The sequence below is a fragment of the Hakea prostrata genome, chromosome 11 (assembly GCF_041222555.1).
Source record: "Hakea prostrata isolate BN-2017 chromosome 11, UWA_Hpros_2, whole genome shotgun sequence".
Taxonomy (NCBI): domain Eukaryota; kingdom Viridiplantae; phylum Streptophyta; class Magnoliopsida; order Proteales; family Proteaceae; genus Hakea; species Hakea prostrata.
Window position 1 is genome coordinate 22,766,267 of NC_142610.1, and position 16,748 is coordinate 22,783,014.

The window sequence follows — 16,748 nt, forward strand, 5'->3', positions numbered from 1 at the left end:
TAGATGCAACCAATATAAGAATCAACAGACCTTGCAATGAAAACGGTAATACATGTAAGAATCAAAGCTGAAATATTACTTGAAGAGTGAGTTGTGATGAAAAGTCGTAGTTGATTTGTAGAGTTGACAAGTCAAGACTCACGATACAAGCATCTTTGCTTGCTTCACAGCTACCATGCATGTCTATATATACAAAATGATCTGCTAGTTCTTCAGTGAGAGGAGCTGAATCAATTGGAGTTCCAGAAATCAGAAATGAAGAGAAAAATTCCAGTGATTCGTGTGCTTCAGTTAATAATCCTTTCTGGTTCTTTGGTCCAACCCAGTTTTACGTGATCCTCAAACAAGATTCTTGAACAAGGGGTGTAGCCAGCCCATACAATTGGACCAGGCCTGGCTCATGACTGGTTTGTGTTCCTTGTTTTTATACATCAAAATGTGTAATTGCATGGAGTGAAGAAGGTTCTTAAAAACCCAGAAACAAGGTGATAAGAGAATTGCTGCTGGTGCACCATAACAAAATTTTATTCAAATTGATGAGCATTTAGAGCTTAAATCATTCACAATACATGCTTGATAAAATTCACCTAATCCATTGGCATCCAACATGTCATAGTTTGACCAATCTTTGTTTCAAGTTGGGCTTGGCAAGGTATTGTATATCAATCTAGAAGTCCATTCAACCAGTTCAGGGCAAAAGATCTTTAAGAGGTAAAACATATTATACAACCATGGCTCTGTAATGTATTTGTCTCCACGGCATGCCCCAGTCACAATAGCCTTTGCACACTCCCCTGCACTTTCAAATGGGATTCCAAACCCTCCAATTTCCTGTTCGTCAATACCCATTTCAGATCATTTGTATAAGAAGTAAATAAAATTAGCTACTTGAATCTCACCTTTTTAATCCTAGGATTAACTTCAACTTCCCCTTTCTTGGTTAGCTGTTTGCCTTCAGTAATCTCTGATTCTACAAAACCAGGACTAATTACAACTATAGAAATCTCTGAGCCAACTTCGAGTCTTAGATGATCATAGAAGTGTATCAATGCTGCTTTGCTTGCCTGCAAGGTTACAATGGCAAAATCGATTCAATTAAAAGGGAAGGAGAAAGAGAGAGAAGTGTCAGAAATAGAGATGATGATGAGTTGTTGCATGTCTTTCTTACTCCATAGATACTTCCTCTTGGTGCAGTCATCCACCCAGCTACTGATGCATTCACAATGATCTTGCCTTTGGATTTTCTGAGATGAGGAATTGCATGGTAAGTGGGATAGATTGAGCCCCAGAAGTTTATATCCTGCATACAATGAATGTTGAAAATGAGAACTTAAAACGATGCAGAAAAGAATAGAAATTATGAACCACCACGATGCAGACGAAGGATTTTCAATAGAACTTCAAGCATTGGAAATAAGAGAAGACATGCAAATACCATCACTGGTGTAAAATTTGTGACGTTGGGTATATCTTCAAATGCACAATAGCTACCAATTCCAGCATTGCAAACCAGATGATCCACTGGAAATCAAACCATTAGATATGTTAGAACTAAAAATAGAGCACCAAATTTGCAGATGTAGAGAGAAATGAGATTGAATGTCAGAAGCTTCATTTCCTTCGAAACTTACATCTGCCAAAATGATTCACAGCTTCATCAATGAATTTCTTGCATTGATCAACTCTTGACACATCTGCAGGAACAACTAAGACATCAGGGGAACCAAGTTTAGCAGCCTTCTCCCCGACTTTTCTAAGGCTTTCCTCCCTTCTTGCCACAAGTACCAGATTTGCTCCTTTCTTAGCATATTCATATGCTAGATGCTGCAAATCAATAGAAACATAAATCAAATCAACCATGAAACTACCAAAGTCACCGTCTCCTAATCTGTCATTATAACAGATTCATAAGAAACATAAATCAAATCAAACCTCGCCAATGCCCGAAGAAGCACCAGTGATAAGAACAACTTTTCCCCTCATTTCCTCAGGGAAGAGACATCTGAGAATAAAATATAAGAACTTAAAACCCAAGAGAAAAGGAAGAAGGGAACAAATAAGCACTACAGTGATTGGAGGAATCACTAAGTGGAGTAGATGCTGGATCAGTTCCATGACTCGACTCCAATAAATTGTGAAACAGGGGAGGAAATCCTGTTCTTGGCGTATTTCTTCTATAGAAGAAACCTGCTTTGTTTTTTATAAACCCTGGAAGAAAGCTCAATAAAAGACAATGGATGGATCATTATTCCAGTGACCAACCACCCTGTAGCTGTCATGAGGCATTGTAACAGGCCTTGAAAAGCATTTTTCATCATCTAAAATGGGTAAGCCAGCACCAATAGTACTACTGCCATGCCATGGAGAAGACTTCAAAGTTTTAATTATCAAATGGGTAAGCCAGGACCAAGACTTCACGTGATTGGTCTCGCATATCGCAGTATGCTGCACGCATCATTTCATGGTGAGATGGTAGTGCTTGATATGTATAATTTCCAACCATTTGAAAGATTGTTTATTTTTCTGATTTTGCTTGGGAGCAGCATAGAAAGTCCAAATGCATTTTGGAGTCCAAAGAAAACCTGAACCTTGAGTGAAATGTTTATTTAACGGCCAGATTCTCTCTGGACCCCCAAAATGCATCTGGACCCGTTGCTGGGAGCAGCGCTGCTCCTAAGCACAATTTTTGCTTCATTGAATTTCCCAACAACATGGCCGATGGAATCAATGCTCCAATTGAAAAGGGGTATTTTTGGAAACACAAATATCTAAGGAGATCTAAGGAGACATTAATAAATCCATTCGATATATATTAGGCGTGATAAGGATGGATTTTCATCATTTTTCTAATTTTTTATTTTTTATTTATTTTTTTTTTTTGTAACAAAGGCGCTTTTTATATATAGGGATAGGGATATTATATATGCCGCCGGTAGGAGTTGAACCCATGACCTCTCCATTGAGAAGCAGGTTCCCTAATTGTTTTATTATAATTCTTTAAATATCTTTCTCCATATCATTTGATTCTTTTCATTCATCACTCATCCCATTTAAATTCTTTCCATTTGTCATTCTTTCCATTTGAATTCTTTTCATACCATCTCATTCTTCCATTATATCAATATCCTAATTTGGCTTTGGCTTTATTAGGTTTCTCTATTAAATTATTTACATACATTGTGTTTCCATACAGACATTTTCATGTATTATATTTCCATACAAACATTTTCATGTATTGTATTTTCATATTTTATATCTTTCTTTTATTACTCATAGTTACCTAACAGGGATGTATGCTGCCAATATATTTGAGGATTTCTCATATAAAATTATTCAATCATTTTTCCCATTGAGGTTGTTTCTTAATAATATATGTGCAATAGAGAGAGCCCTCTATTTTGATGAGTAGAAGCATGTGTTTTCCTCACACTCCTTTATAACGCATTATATATAAGGGCCGACATCTAAATTCCAATAAGAAAAATCAAATGTGACCTCCAATGCATCCCTTTCTTAATGTGGGGTGAAGAAGTACGAAGGAAGCATCAGTAGAGGGATCTAGATTATACCTCATTAAGCTCGTGGGAAAAGCACATCTAGTGTTCAATGTCATGTATGACTAGGCAATAATTAAGGTTGTTTAGTTATAGTTTCTTAATTGTTTGTTGCTGCACAAGTGATACATTCACCACCTATCTTGTTTTTAAACCCAATGGAAGTCTTTAATTTTTCTCGACAACCTTATCTATAAGGCTGTGTTTGTTTGTAAAAGTGGGGTGGGAAAAAAAATGTGGGTCCCATGTGTAGTGGGGTGAGGGAGAAGGAAAGGAAAGGATTTTGTGAAAAAGTGATAATGGTGGGTCCTACTTTTTACTTTTTCCAACTTTCCCACAAAATCCTACTAAATATGTGAGATTTTAAAATAACTTGGGATGGGAAAGTTGGGCTGCCACATCACCAGACAAGTTTCCTTAATTCATGAAAACTTGTCTCTCACTTTCTCACCCCAAGCAATCAAACAATCTACCATTTTGGGATTTAAGGGAAAATTAAGAAATTTACACTTTTTTCAAAAATTTTCCCACCCCACTTTTATTTCAACAAACAAACACAGCCTAAGTGGACAAGTAGCAAACACATGGATGACACAAATAAAAGGGATGCAATACAATGAGTTCGATGGCAAAGGATTTTACTATATTCACATTCCACCATCACACATTCAAAAAGTTAATCCACCTCTAGTGCACCTTCTTAGTATTCAAAGGTGAACTGCTATACTGAATGATTGGTTGAGTGATGTAAAACATATGATACTCAACTACTAGAGCTACCTTGCATGATCAAGCTTGAGCCACGTATTATGTATATGGGCTGCTTTCAATTTTATATGTATTTTCTCTATCCTCTCTTGCTTTAGAGCTACGTACCTTGCATGTCTTTATATACAAAATGAAGAGCTACTACTTCTTCACTGAGAGAAGCTGAATCGATTAGAGTTCCAGAAAACAAACAGAAAAGAAGAGCCAAACCCAAATTGCAATGATTCGGGTGGTTCAGTAATTAATATCTCGTAATTTCAAATCCACGAATTCTTGGCTACTTTGCAGCAATGAGGAAGATTACAATCAGTTCTAGTAAGTAGTAACCTTTCAGTGTGCGGTATGGTGCAGTGCATACAATAAGAGAGAGCGGGTGTAGGGATTGCTTAAGCTGCAGCGTATCAAAAGTTGATGGGAGAGCCGTTGATGCCGGATGTTTTTTGAGATACTCTTCGACATCATTTTTCGGAGAAAACCACACAACAAATATCGCACCCTACTTGAAAACAGGTGAGTAGGGCATGTTGCTTTGTGGTTCGGAGATATTGTATCGGCTGATATTAATAGATTGGATATATTCAAGAAAGGTGTCCATCTCTAGTCTATTTAAATCCCCTTCTTGATTGCATGATAAAAAACAATCTTCTATTTTAGACTCAGAATAAAAAACAATAGAGCTATCATCATTTGTATGTCTTTGTGCTTCTATTTTTGTGAGATCTATCTAAAATTTCTTGATTTTATTCACTTAGGAGTTCATTTAATTTGATAGTGTATGCCAAGAATTGTTGTTCTTGATGGTTATTGATTTCTATTGATGTTTTACTCTAGTTTTAACTAGAAAATATCCTTATATTCCCAATTTTAGTGATTAGTAGAATTTTGGGTGGACTATGATCCCGTGGTTTTTCCTCTTCACATCGGTGAGGTTTTCCGCATTAAAATTCATTTGTATAATGCGTGTGTGATTTTATGGACATGCTTGTAGATGTGTTTGTGAATGTGGTTGTGATTCAATTTGCATCTAAGTTGCAAGCAAAATATATTGTCCACATTGTGTTTGATAAATTGCCTGCAAGAGTCTCTACTAGTCAGTTTCCTAACAGGCTCACTCAAGAAGGGGAAGAATTGATTTGTTTCCGTTATTATTGTCAACATTATGGTTGAGATGTCCGTTCCTTCCCCATCAGAGAACAATTTTTCCCGTCATTTTCTCAAGGAAGAGACGTATCAAGATAAAATATAAGAACTTAAAAACCAAGAGAAAATGAAATAGGAAATGAATCACTAAGTTGAGTAAATTCTAAATTAATTCCATGACTTTTTTTTTTTTTTTTTGTTACAAATGGACTTTATTAAGCCGGGGGACTGAGATATTAATATGCCTCAGCAAGAGTCGAATCCACGACCTCTTCACTAAAAGAGTGTTGGTTTCACCATTAGAACAGCTCTGCGTTGACTCTAAAAGAGGACCAGAAACTTTGAAACAGGGGATCAGAAATCCTGTTTTGAAAGGGGAATCCTTTTTGGTTTTTAACGGTTGTGCCTCCAAGGCTTTTGCCACCAAGGCTTTTTCCACTACTCTTAACATATTACCTTCCTAGAAGAAACCTGCTTTGTTTTTGGTGAACCCTTAAAAGAAAACTAAATAAAAGCCAAGTAATGGGCATCATTCCACAGTGACCCTGAGGCTGTTTTGTTCAAAAAAAAAAAAAAAAAAAAAAAACCCTGTAGCTGTTATGGAGTGTTTGGTTAGTTTATTAGAATAAGAACTGTCGGAGGCATTATTCAGGCCTTCAAAAGCAATTTTCCAATTAATCATCAAATGGGCAAAGCTAGCACCAGCTTGTGGATATATAAAGATTGTTGGTTTCTGCTCGATTGAATATTCCCACAAGAAGGCCAAAATCTTCTAATAAGTGCCTAATGAGTGATAGAATTCAATCATATAGAATATTATTCGATATAGGGATGCTTTTACATATGCATGGAAACTTGGAAGCAACCAATATAAGAATCACCGGATCTTGCAATGAATAACAGAATCAAAGCTGGAATATTACTTGGAGAGTGAGTAGAGCTGACAAGTCAAGACTCACGATACAAGCATTTTCGCTTGCTTCACAGCTACCGTTAAGGCGTGAAGGTGATCTGCTAGTTCTTCAGTGAGAGGAGCTGAATCGATTGAAGTTCCAGAAATCAGAATTGAAGAGAGAAATTCCAGTGATTCGCATGATTCAGTTAATAATCCTCTCTGGTTCTTTGGTCCAACCCAGTTTTATGTGATCCTCAAACAAGATTCTTGAACATGCATGGGATGTAGCCAGCCCATACAATTCGACCAGGCCTGGCTCATGACTGGTTAGTGTTCTTTCTTCTTATACATCAAATGTGTAATTGCATGGAGTGAAGAAGGTTCTTAAAAACCCAGAAACAAGATGATGAGAGAATTGCTGCTGGTGCACCATAACAAAATTTGTATTCTGATTGATTAGCATTTAGAGCTTAAATCATTCACAATACATGCTTGAAAAAATTCACCTAATCCATTGGCATCTAACATTTCATAGTTCAACCAATCTTTGTTTCAAGTTGGGCTTGGCAAGCTATTATTGTACATCAACCTACAAGTCCATTCAACCAGTTCAGGGCAAAAGATCTTTAAGAGGTAAAACATATTATACAACCATGGCTCTGTAATGTATTTGTCTCCACGGCATGCCCCAGCCACAATAGCCTTTGCAAACTCCGCTGCACTTTCAAATGGGATTCCATATGCTCCAAGCTCCTGCTCATCAATACCCATTTCAGATCATATTTATAAGAAGTGAATAAAACTATCTACTTAAGTGAGTCTCACCTTTCTAATCCTAGGATCTAGTTCAACTTCCCCTTTCTTGGTTAGCACTTTGCCTTCGGCCATCTCTGATTCTACAAAACCAGGACTAACTACAACTATAGAAATCTCTGAGCCAACTTCGATTCTTAGATAATCATAGAAGTGTATCAATGCTGCTTTGCTTGCCTGCAAGGTTACAATGGAAAAATCGATTCAATTAAAAGGGAAGGAGAAGAGAGAGAAGTGTCAGAAATAGAGATGATGATGAGTTGTTGCAGATGTCTTTCTTACTCCATAGATACTTCCTCTTGGTGAAATCATCCACCCAGCTACTGACGCAGTCACAATGATCTTGCCTTTGGATTTTCTGAGATGAGGAATTGCATGGTAAGTGGGATAGATTGAGCCCCAGAAGTTTATATCCTGCATACAATTAATGTCGAAAATGAGAACTTAAAACCGTGCAGAAAAGAATAGAAATTATGAACCATCACAATGCACACAAGGATTTTCAGTAGAACTTCGAAGATTGGAAACAAGAGAGATGCAAATACCATCACTGGTGTAAAATTTGTGACATTGGGTGTATCTTCAAATGCACAAATGCTACCAATCCCAGCATTGCAAACCAGATGATCCACTGGAAATCAAAGCATTTGATATGTTACAACTAAAAATAGAGCACCAAATTTGCAGATGCAGAGAGAAATGATATTGAATGTCATAAACTTCATTGCCTTTGAAACTTACATCTGCCAAAATGATTCACAGCCTCATCAATGAATTTCTTGCATTGATCAACTCTTGACACATCTGCAGGAATAACTAAGACATCAGGGGAACCAAGTTTAGCAGCCTTTCCCCCGACTTTTCTAAGGCTTTCCTCCCTTCTTGCCACAAGTACCAGATTTGCTCCTTTCTTAGCATATTCATATGCTAGATGCTGTAAATCAATAGAAACATAAATCAATCAACCATGAAACTACCAAAGTCACCGTCTCCTAATCTGTCATTATAACAGATTCATAAGAAACAAAATCAAATCAAACCTCGCCAATGCCCGAAGAAGCACCAGTGATGAGAACAACTTTTCCCCTCATTTCCTCAGGGAAGAGACATCTGAGAATAAAATATAAGAACTTAAAACCCAAGAGAAAAGGAAGAAGGGAACAAATAAGCACTACAGTGATTGGAGGAATCACTAAGTTTAGTAGATTCTGGATCAATTCCATGACTCTACTCCAATAAACTGTGAAACAGGGGAGCAGAAATCCTGTTCTTAAAAGGGTTCCTCTTCTTTTTAACAGTTGTGCTGTGCCACCAAGGCTTCTTCCACTGGCCACTCTTAACCTTTTCTAGAAGAAACCTGCTTTGTTTTTACAAACCCTGGAAGAAAACTTAATAAAACGCAAGGGATGGATCATCATTGCACAGTGACCCGCCCTGTAGCTGTCATGGAGCCTTTAATTTGGTTTACTACTAGAAAGAACTTGAATACGAGGCATTGTTAAGGCCTTGAAAAGCTTCTTTTTCTTTTCTATCATCAAATGCGTAAGCCAGCACCAATACTGCCATGCCATGGAGAAGATTTCAAAGTTTTAGCTATTCGGTGCATATTGCAGCATACTACACGCATTATTTCTTGATATATCAAGTCCAACCACTTGAAAGATGACGTTTTGCTTCATTGCATTTCCCACAATACGGCCGATAGAGTCAATGTTCCAGTGGAAAAGGGTACTTGTGGAAAACACAAATCTCTAAGGAGACATAAGTGAACCCATTCCATATAGATGGACCATAGACTAGAGTGAATTCTCTGTCTTGATGGTTAAAGTAGAGATATGTGTTTTCTTCACATTTCTTTATCACACGTTAGGAGGAGAGTTCACCTCTAAATTATAATAAGAAAAACTATTGAGTACATGAGAGGAGCACATTTAGCAGACAATATCACGTATGAAAAGACAATAATTAAGGTCGTTTAGCTAGGGTTTCTTAATTGTTTGCTACTGCCCAAGTGATATTGATCCCTATCTTGTTTTTAAACCCAATGGCAATGGGTATATAGCTGTAGCTCTTACCGTGCGACCAATTTTTCGACTTTCTTCGCTAATCTAAACCCAACGATCCCAGATCTCCGAAGGCAACTTGCCGGTTCGAATAAAACCCAATTCACAACAGCTCAATATGACTGGTCGAATTTGGTCATTTTTCAGGAAAAACCACACAACAAATTTCGCACCCTACTTGAAAACAAGTGAATAGAGCATATTGCTTCGTGGTTTGAAAATATCGTATTGGCCGATATAGTAGATTGGATATTTCTCTATAATATATTCAAGAAGGGTCTAAAAAACTAATGAGCTAACTCATTTTATTTTGAAGAGTCAAATTTTGCCTTGAAAGTCTTTACAAATATTATGCTTATCAAAATTATACTTATTTATATACAAGAAATTCAAGGAATAAAAAGGCCATAATATGAAACTAGATGTCATATATTTTCCTCCCCACATCTCTCATCCCTTGGGCCTTTGGCACCTTTGAATTGGTTTTTTATTTTATTTATGAGCATAATTACATTGAGGCCAAGGGAATTCTTATTCTTTTCTAGGCCTTTGATCGTCTTTCCGTGTAAAAAATATCAATATTTGCATTTGGGCTTCCAACTTGAGAAAATTTTTAAAAGATAAAGATGATACGTAGAAAATTCATTATGTTCTGTGGTCATTAAAGTATCGAACTCTTCGAATGCAATACCAATCAGTCGATCCGGAACGTATTCCTCAAACGGTCCTGCACGGTTTTCTTTCCCATGGCTCTGAACGTTTTATCCGTCCTTGCTCATTTTACAATAGCGACATGATGGGGTTTTACCTAACCATATACAAGTAGACATCCTAGATATGCATCCTAAACCACACGTCCAATCTAAGGTTTTGATGGCTGGGGTCAAGCCACAACCCTAGGTCATGACCATGCATCACTTAGCTAACCCACACTTAAGCCATAGCACATCATGATCCAACAAACTATATATAAAGCATGATTCTAAATAATTTTCAATTTATTTAAGAACAAAAGAAGCATAAAGAATTAGTATATTGCACATCATGGACATTCAATAGCAAATCATGCTTTAAACATATGCAAACATGGTTGAATTCCCTCACCTATTAAGTAGATTAGAGCTTTTTAAAAGAATACCAAATGATAGCCTAACACATCCCAAAATATCTTAAATAATTCATTATTTAAGTTAGAATTGCATTAGAAAGTCATGCCTAAAAACCTAAACAGTAAGGGGTGGTTGTCTGGGGGTGATTGCCATTTCATGTTTCACTTGATGGTATTTGGGAAGAAACCCTAAAATGGAGCTCTATCCTCAAACTCTGGTGATAGTTGTGGCAGCCTACCAGGACGGGTGGGCGGTGGGGTTGCAGGAGGAGGAGGAATAAAGAGAAGAAGGAAGGAGGGGGGGGGGGGGGGGGTGAAGAAGAAGAACAACAAAAAACTACTATAAGAGAAGTCACCGGAACAGCATCTGAAGTGGAGACTGCTACCACCCTGCAACTCGTAGCGAGACAGGTTGAGAGAGTCGAGTTCCGCCTCTGCAAAAAAAGCCCTTGTTTCTGTTCACTGATATTGATATTTGCATTTACTACAATTATTCTATTATTCTTTTCCTAACTCACATTATTAGTAATCTCCATTCTCTGTTTTACAAAAGCAATATTCTTCTAAATGGAAATATGAGATGGTTGTTTGACTCAATGGTTTATTCATCGCCCTTTAACCCTAGTTGATGATCACCCAAAAAGGGAACATGGTGAGTAGTCCCAAAGTTCTCAACCACTCACTTCCTCACAATGTAATAAATGAGGATCAAATGTAAGAAGATCGAGCTTAGATCTAAAGGTGGTTCCCCTCAAATCTCAAAAAAAAACTTAGAGAACTACAAAAATGCCACCAAGGAGTGAACCCCCTACTGACAGTCGACAAATATTTTCAATGAGATACTTATTTCCAATTTAAACAAGGCATTGGATCAACATTGCACATAGAAGATTAGAGCAATCATTTTCCTCCCATAAGAAGGTTGCATTATTAATGGTCTTCTCACAATTAGGTGGGGAAACTCTTTAACTAGTCACTCTACAAAATATAATGTAGTAGTAAATACAACATAAAATTTACAAACTCAAAAGGTAATAACCAAGCATTCTGCATCGTCTTTTCTTGCCCCTGTTGATATACACATTTATATCTTGTAAATGATGTACGGAATACAAAAGTATAAATGGTTATATAAAACTTACATCCAAGTACTAAAAACAGAAACTTTTGCCAATGGTGGATTAGTAGAGTGGTTAAAAGCCCAACTTCCCACGGGGAGGTCATGGGTTCTCATGACCACAAGGGCACCTATATTGGTAATCTTCCCCCCCAAATTTCCCCAAACCCATTCGGAGAATAAAATGAAGAGCACTTAAGCAAAGAAAATCAGGAACACCTAAATTGCTAATACCCGATCTTACGCAATGAGCCGTGAGGCAAAACCCAAATTTCTCCAAATGTAGTGAACGATATTTTCAGCAATTCGAAGAAAATGATTCAAGAAGCAGAAGATATCATTACTCCCATGTGTCATTCAAGATTTTGATTGTGAATCAATGTGATAGTGCTTTTTGTTTCAAATATCTATGTTTGTGATGGGACCTTTGAACCAATGCCGAGCACTAATAATCCAAGCTGACACAGTGAGGATAAAAAGGCCACCAACAGCAACAGGAGTGTAGTTGAGTGTGTCCTTAGTAACGGGATATGTTGTAGGCAAAGAGAAAAGGACAGAGATCATTGATACCCAAAGAACAGCAATCCAACCCACAAGGACTCCATATCTGCCCAAGTTGAAGGGTCCTGGAATAAAAGTTTTGCGGGCCAATGTCACCCTAAAGAAGATTGGTAGTGCATAGGCAATATAGAGTCCAATTGTTGCAATTGATACCATTGCTTGAAATGCCACTAAACTTCCAAGAGACTGCAACAGATGCACACATACGAAAACAATTAGCAAATGGACAACAATCATTCTGAAGGATTCACTAGCTAATTATTCATAGAGGAAGCCATCAAATGGTGCTCCCTCTCTCTTAAAAATCATACGTACCGGCAATGCCATGCAGAATGAGATAAATGCTGAGAGCCAAACTGAATATAGTGGAACATCTTGCTTGTTCACTTCATGCCACAATGATGAAAAGGGCATAGCTCCATCTCTTGAGAATGCATAAGCCATCCTGAGATTTGACAAAAACAGTGATTAGCAACTTATAAAGGACCTAAGGAATTGAGCTACCCAAAATAAACACTCTTTAGATACTTGAAACAGATAAAAAGGAGCTTTTACCTGGAGTTACTTGTCAAAGAACTCATGCCACAGAAAAATATGGCAACACCAACCACTCCAAAACATATAATCCCTCCAACCCCACTGCCATATCTACTCTTGAAAGCTTGGTAGAAAACTTCAGCAATGGCATAACCACCAGCATCATTGTCACTACTCAATAGGTTAGTGATGTTAGTCACTGCAAATGTGATACCAAGTATGTAAGCCCATCCAACAACTATGGATATGCCTATTGCACTTATTATTCCCTTTGGTCCATTCTTATCCGCACCCTTTGTCTCTTCTGACTGCAAAGAGATCAAAAGTGAAAAGGCAAGTTTGTTCAGCAATTTAAACAACATGATGACATATTAAAACCATATTCATTGAAAGACAATATGAAGATATATATATATATATATATATATATATATAGTGATCGATTAGTAGGCAATCTTAAGGTAATCCTGAATGAAATCAGTGGGTGAAACATCAGTAGAGAAGTAATTTGTATTGCTTAAACAATGAAGATCAGAAGAATGTTGTCGTTTTGTACATCAAACCAACAAATTCTAGAAAGAGGCAATGCCATTATACATCAATTAATTTTACAAAGAACTCAACAGCCCTTGTGAAATATCTATGGTTGCAAGCATTACACTAATCATTATGTGTTAAAGTGAATATTGAGATTCGTATTTCAAGTCTGCAGTGCATAAAGAAACACACTTACCATATGTGCAGATGCATCATAACCAAGTAGACTGTACTGGCTCATCAGGAGCCCGATAACAAATATGTAAACACTGCTGTGGATTCCACGTTCATTATCCGTGTTGAAGTGAGTAAAAACAAATTTGGCACTAGCCGTCTCGGTTGCAACACTAGGTATGAGAATCATAAGGAGAAAAACACCTGGAAATAGCAAGACAGGTCAAGAGGTTTCAGAAGGAAGATAGAACCCAGTGACATCACTTGGAAATTACAACAATAAAAGCAAAAACTATCCATGGATTTTCCATACCTAGGATATTCCATGCAGCAGCAATTTGACTGAAGAAGGATAAAACTGATATAGAAAGGCTATTTATGATGGCATGAACAAGTAGAAGTCCACCATGGATGACAATAACAATATATTTAGAAGCCTCATATCCACCATCATTTTTTCCTCCTGAGCTAAGTAGAATCATCACTTGAATTAGTTGAGCCAGCGAGAAATCCACACTTGTTGTGACTGCCCACTGCAAAACATTCCAGTATTTAAATATATTATGGCAATTTTACCCGTCTTTTGGACGTTTTGAGGTTACATATATATGAATTATCAGAATTACCTGACCAACAATGTTGAACCTGCATATAAAAAAGAAAGGTTAATGAGAAGTTCACTTGAAAAGCACTGGAAGAGATCATTGTGAATTTAAAAAGTTGTAACTTACCAGTTACACTGAACAGATGGAAAAAGAGAAACTTTGGCTCAAGATCAGAAAGAAAATAGAAGGCCAAAAAGGAATCCAGATCATATTGTTGAAAGGTAAACCACTAAGTACACTACTTATTAGCTAGTTTGCAATGTTAGGGCATAGAATCCCCCTTATAACAGTGACAGATATTTCAAGGATATAATGAATTCATCAATTTCAAATATTATCGTTTTAAACTTCAGTTTTTTAATTTATTCTCCCCGAATTCTTCCAAAGCAGGGTCATACCAGAAGAACCTTTTCACCATGCAGTAGTTCTTAACAATAAATAGTAAAATAAAAAATGGATTGATGATAAATGTGCAATTAACAGCACTATAGAGAAAGCCCTGTTTGCTCAGGAGGAACTGTAAACCAATTCAACCGACAAAACAAAATAGATATGATTTAATAGGAAACCTTTTTATCTCCTGGAGAATCAGTGAATACTAGATCTGTCACCACCTCATCATAGGTTTGAGTACAATAAAGAATAAGCTCGCGAACTACTTCAGAGTTTTCAATTTTAGTGCGAGAATCATGAAGCTTGAATCTATCCATGAGAGATTCATTTGAATCCCACATGTTCTAAGGTTGTTTATACTAGGAACAAGGAAGAAAAATGTTTGTTCGGACCATGTAAGAAGAGAGGAAGAGAAGCAGAGAAGTACCACCCAGTCAACCATGAGGCAAAGGGCGCCCAATCCTCGCCAGCAAGCTTGGCACTCCAATAGTAGAGACCACCTGAGGTTGGGTAAGAGGAGCATATCTCAGCCATGGAAAACCCAACAGTCATGGTGAAGAAGCCAGCAATCAACCACCCATAAGTCATAGCAACAGGGCCACCATATGTAAGCCCAGTATTGTAAAGGGTGGTTACTCCTGTAAGCACTGATACAACCGAAAACGAGAACGCAAAATTTGAAATCACCCTGAAAATTCGTACTAAACCATTATTACACTAGAAAACACTAAACCCATGATTCATCATCTTAGAATGAATCAGGTATCTAAGAACAGAAGCAGAAAAGAGAAAAGAAGTTTAAAGGGGTTACGAGAGATCACGCTTCAGCTCCTGCTTATAACCAAGTTCTTGAAGACGTGCAGTTCCTGTATCAAGATAAACATCGCCGTTCTGGACTCCCTCATGGCTTCTCTGAACCATCTCTGTTCAATTATGATAACCCACTTACCCAGATTGGGAATTCAATGATAATGTAGTAATGGATTCTCTTCACTCCTCTCTCTTTCTCCACACTCGTTTTAAATATTTTGTTTGGTTCCACTGCTTATCAGTAGGACCAGAACAACACCTTGATTTTTCACCATATCATATTTCAATACTTATTGGATATCTCGTGGGACTCTCTATACCTCTAACTTGCTAACAATAAAAAAAACAAAAAGATATGCTGCGATCTTGGATCGTGAAATTGCTTGAAAAGAATAGAAAGAAAACAAAAGAAGAAGCAAAAAAATACAATCCGTCTGCGTTTTTTAAGGCAAGATACTGTTTTCTCTAAAAGAAAATTTCCTTTAAATAGGATAATGGTGGAAGTAATCATTATTGTTGATTGAAAAAGGGAAAAAAGTTTGAGCTGAATTTGTGGAGCGTGAGCAAGTGTTCTTTTTTTATTTTTTTTTTTCCTTTACTTAGAATACTGGTAGAACTAATCATTATTGTTGATTAAAAAATTTTGAATTAAGTTTGTGGAGCGTAAGAGGGAGAGTCATAAAAAAAACTAAAAAAATAAAAATTAGAAGAACTTAGCAGAACCAGAAGAAAGAGAAACAGAGTGATCTTGAGATCACTAAACAGTATTTTGAATTCCAATAGAGTCCAATTTAGAGTCTACCTCTAGAGAAGAAAACAACATATGCAAAATTGTTGTGAATAAAATATCCTAACATCGGTTCATGGTGGTTCATTTCAGTCTAAATCTAAAATAATTGGTTTAAGATGATTCAATAAAGCAAGTCTCTGGTTCGCCCAAGAGCTAAAAAGAAGGCCTAATCATGGCCATCCAATTCTATATTATGATCCGACGGTCACAGCTAAAGGCAGATCAAGCGGGAAATCTATATATAAAGGAATGATGAGTTTGCGGAAGGTAGGTCTCTCAGATCAACCAAAACACAGATATTTTCTGGTTTTTCACCATTAGAACACCTCAGAAGCTCTTGCAAGCTCTAATGCACTGTCTTCATTATTCTAACTAGACCATCGAAAATGCGACACCGATCAAGACGATCGGGCTCCGTTTTCTTAGGAATGAGAGATTAGTTGATGATTAAGTAAGCCAGATCGATCTAGATCTGAGTTGGTTTGATGCCAAAATCGCGGTTCAAGATCCCGACAAATTCTACACCAACAAAAATGAATTCAATAACACAACAAGAGGCCAAATGAATTCAAGCAAACAAGGGAAGATGAATTGGAGGAGTAACAGCTCAATGGAGGAAGCTCCATTACCAGACTTTTATTGTTTTTTAATCCAATTATTTGCTCCATGCTTCTAGACCTCCACCCCCTCCTCCCCTCTTTTATTCTCTTTTGGTTATATGTCCCTCATGTTTTTCTTTTGTCATTTTCCATTTTCCATTTTCCTTTTCGTTGTCTTATTCTCACCTCCCTTTATTGTAGTGCACATAGGTTTTTTTCCCACTTCATTTTATTTTATTTTTTTTATTTCTGAAGGGTTCAGATAAAACTAAAAAATGAATAAA

General features: G+C 37.0%; 3 protein-coding genes across 3 annotated transcripts; all 3 read right to left on the bottom strand.

Annotated features, from left to right (window-relative positions):
* Positions 1 to 507: 507 nt before the first annotated feature.
* LOC149000970 (11-beta-hydroxysteroid dehydrogenase A-like) lies at positions 508 to 2,230 on the bottom strand. Its single transcript, XM_089140602.1, has 6 exons — positions 1,933 to 2,230; positions 1,632 to 1,824; positions 1,436 to 1,521; positions 1,169 to 1,300; positions 900 to 1,064; positions 508 to 831 (listed from the first exon to the last, which is right to left on the bottom strand). Exons 1-6 carry the CDS (start codon positions 2,113 to 2,115, stop codon positions 634 to 636), a joined length of 957 nt encoding a protein of 318 aa, XP_088996728.1. The 5' UTR covers positions 2,116 to 2,230; the 3' UTR covers positions 508 to 633.
* A 4,595-nt stretch (positions 2,231 to 6,825) lies between these two features.
* On the bottom strand, positions 6,826 to 8,431 carry LOC149000971 (11-beta-hydroxysteroid dehydrogenase A-like). Its single transcript, XM_089140568.1, has 6 exons — positions 8,211 to 8,431; positions 7,912 to 8,104; positions 7,716 to 7,801; positions 7,453 to 7,584; positions 7,183 to 7,347; positions 6,826 to 7,110 (listed from the first exon to the last, which is right to left on the bottom strand). The coding sequence occupies exons 1-6, from the start codon at positions 8,391 to 8,393 to the stop codon at positions 6,910 to 6,912; spliced, it is 960 nt and encodes a 319-aa protein (XP_088996694.1). The 5' UTR covers positions 8,394 to 8,431; the 3' UTR covers positions 6,826 to 6,909.
* A 3,313-nt stretch (positions 8,432 to 11,744) lies between these two features.
* Positions 11,745 to 15,395, bottom strand: LOC149000972 (amino-acid permease BAT1 homolog). Its single transcript, XM_089140074.1, has 8 exons — positions 15,077 to 15,395; positions 14,693 to 14,953; positions 13,894 to 13,912; positions 13,581 to 13,800; positions 13,290 to 13,471; positions 12,575 to 12,864; positions 12,335 to 12,464; positions 11,745 to 12,205 (listed from the first exon to the last, which is right to left on the bottom strand). The coding sequence occupies exons 1-8, from the start codon at positions 15,184 to 15,186 to the stop codon at positions 11,858 to 11,860; spliced, it is 1,560 nt and encodes a 519-aa protein (XP_088996200.1). The 5' UTR covers positions 15,187 to 15,395; the 3' UTR covers positions 11,745 to 11,857.
* Positions 15,396 to 16,748: the final 1,353 nt, after the last annotated feature.

What these genes read in the sequence shown, in the direction of transcription:
- LOC149000970 (XM_089140602.1), bottom strand. Translation starts at nt 2,115, where the DNA reads ATGGAACTGATCCAGCATCTACTCCACTTAGTGATTCCTCCAATCACT. An exon ending in TGTGAATCATTTTGGCAGAT is followed by an intron (nt 1,522 to 1,631) that starts GTAAGTTTCGAA and finishes TTTGATTTCCAG; the next exon opens with TGGATCATCTGGTTTGCAAT. An exon ending in TTAATCCTAGGATTAAAAAG is followed by an intron (nt 832 to 899) that starts GTGAGATTCAAG and finishes ATTGACGAACAG; the next exon opens with GAAATTGGAGGGTTTGGAAT.
- LOC149000972 (XM_089140074.1), bottom strand. Translation starts at nt 15,186, where the DNA reads ATGGTTCAGAGAAGCCATGAGGGAGTCCAGAACGGCGATGTTTATCTT. An exon ending in TGCTGCATGGAATATCCTAG is followed by an intron (nt 13,472 to 13,580) that starts GTATGGAAAATC and finishes TGCTATTTCCAG; the next exon opens with GTGTTTTTCTCCTTATGATT. An exon ending in ATGATGCATCTGCACATATG is followed by an intron (nt 12,865 to 13,289) that starts GTAAGTGTGTTT and finishes ATCTCTTTGCAG; the next exon opens with TCAGAAGAGACAAAGGGTGC.
- LOC149000971 (XM_089140568.1), bottom strand. Translation starts at nt 8,393, where the DNA reads ATGGAATTGATCCAGAATCTACTAAACTTAGTGATTCCTCCAATCACT. An exon ending in TGTGAATCATTTTGGCAGAT is followed by an intron (nt 7,802 to 7,911) that starts GTAAGTTTCAAA and finishes TTTGATTTCCAG; the next exon opens with TGGATCATCTGGTTTGCAAT. An exon ending in TAGATCCTAGGATTAGAAAG is followed by an intron (nt 7,111 to 7,182) that starts GTGAGACTCACT and finishes ATTGATGAGCAG; the next exon opens with GAGCTTGGAGCATATGGAAT.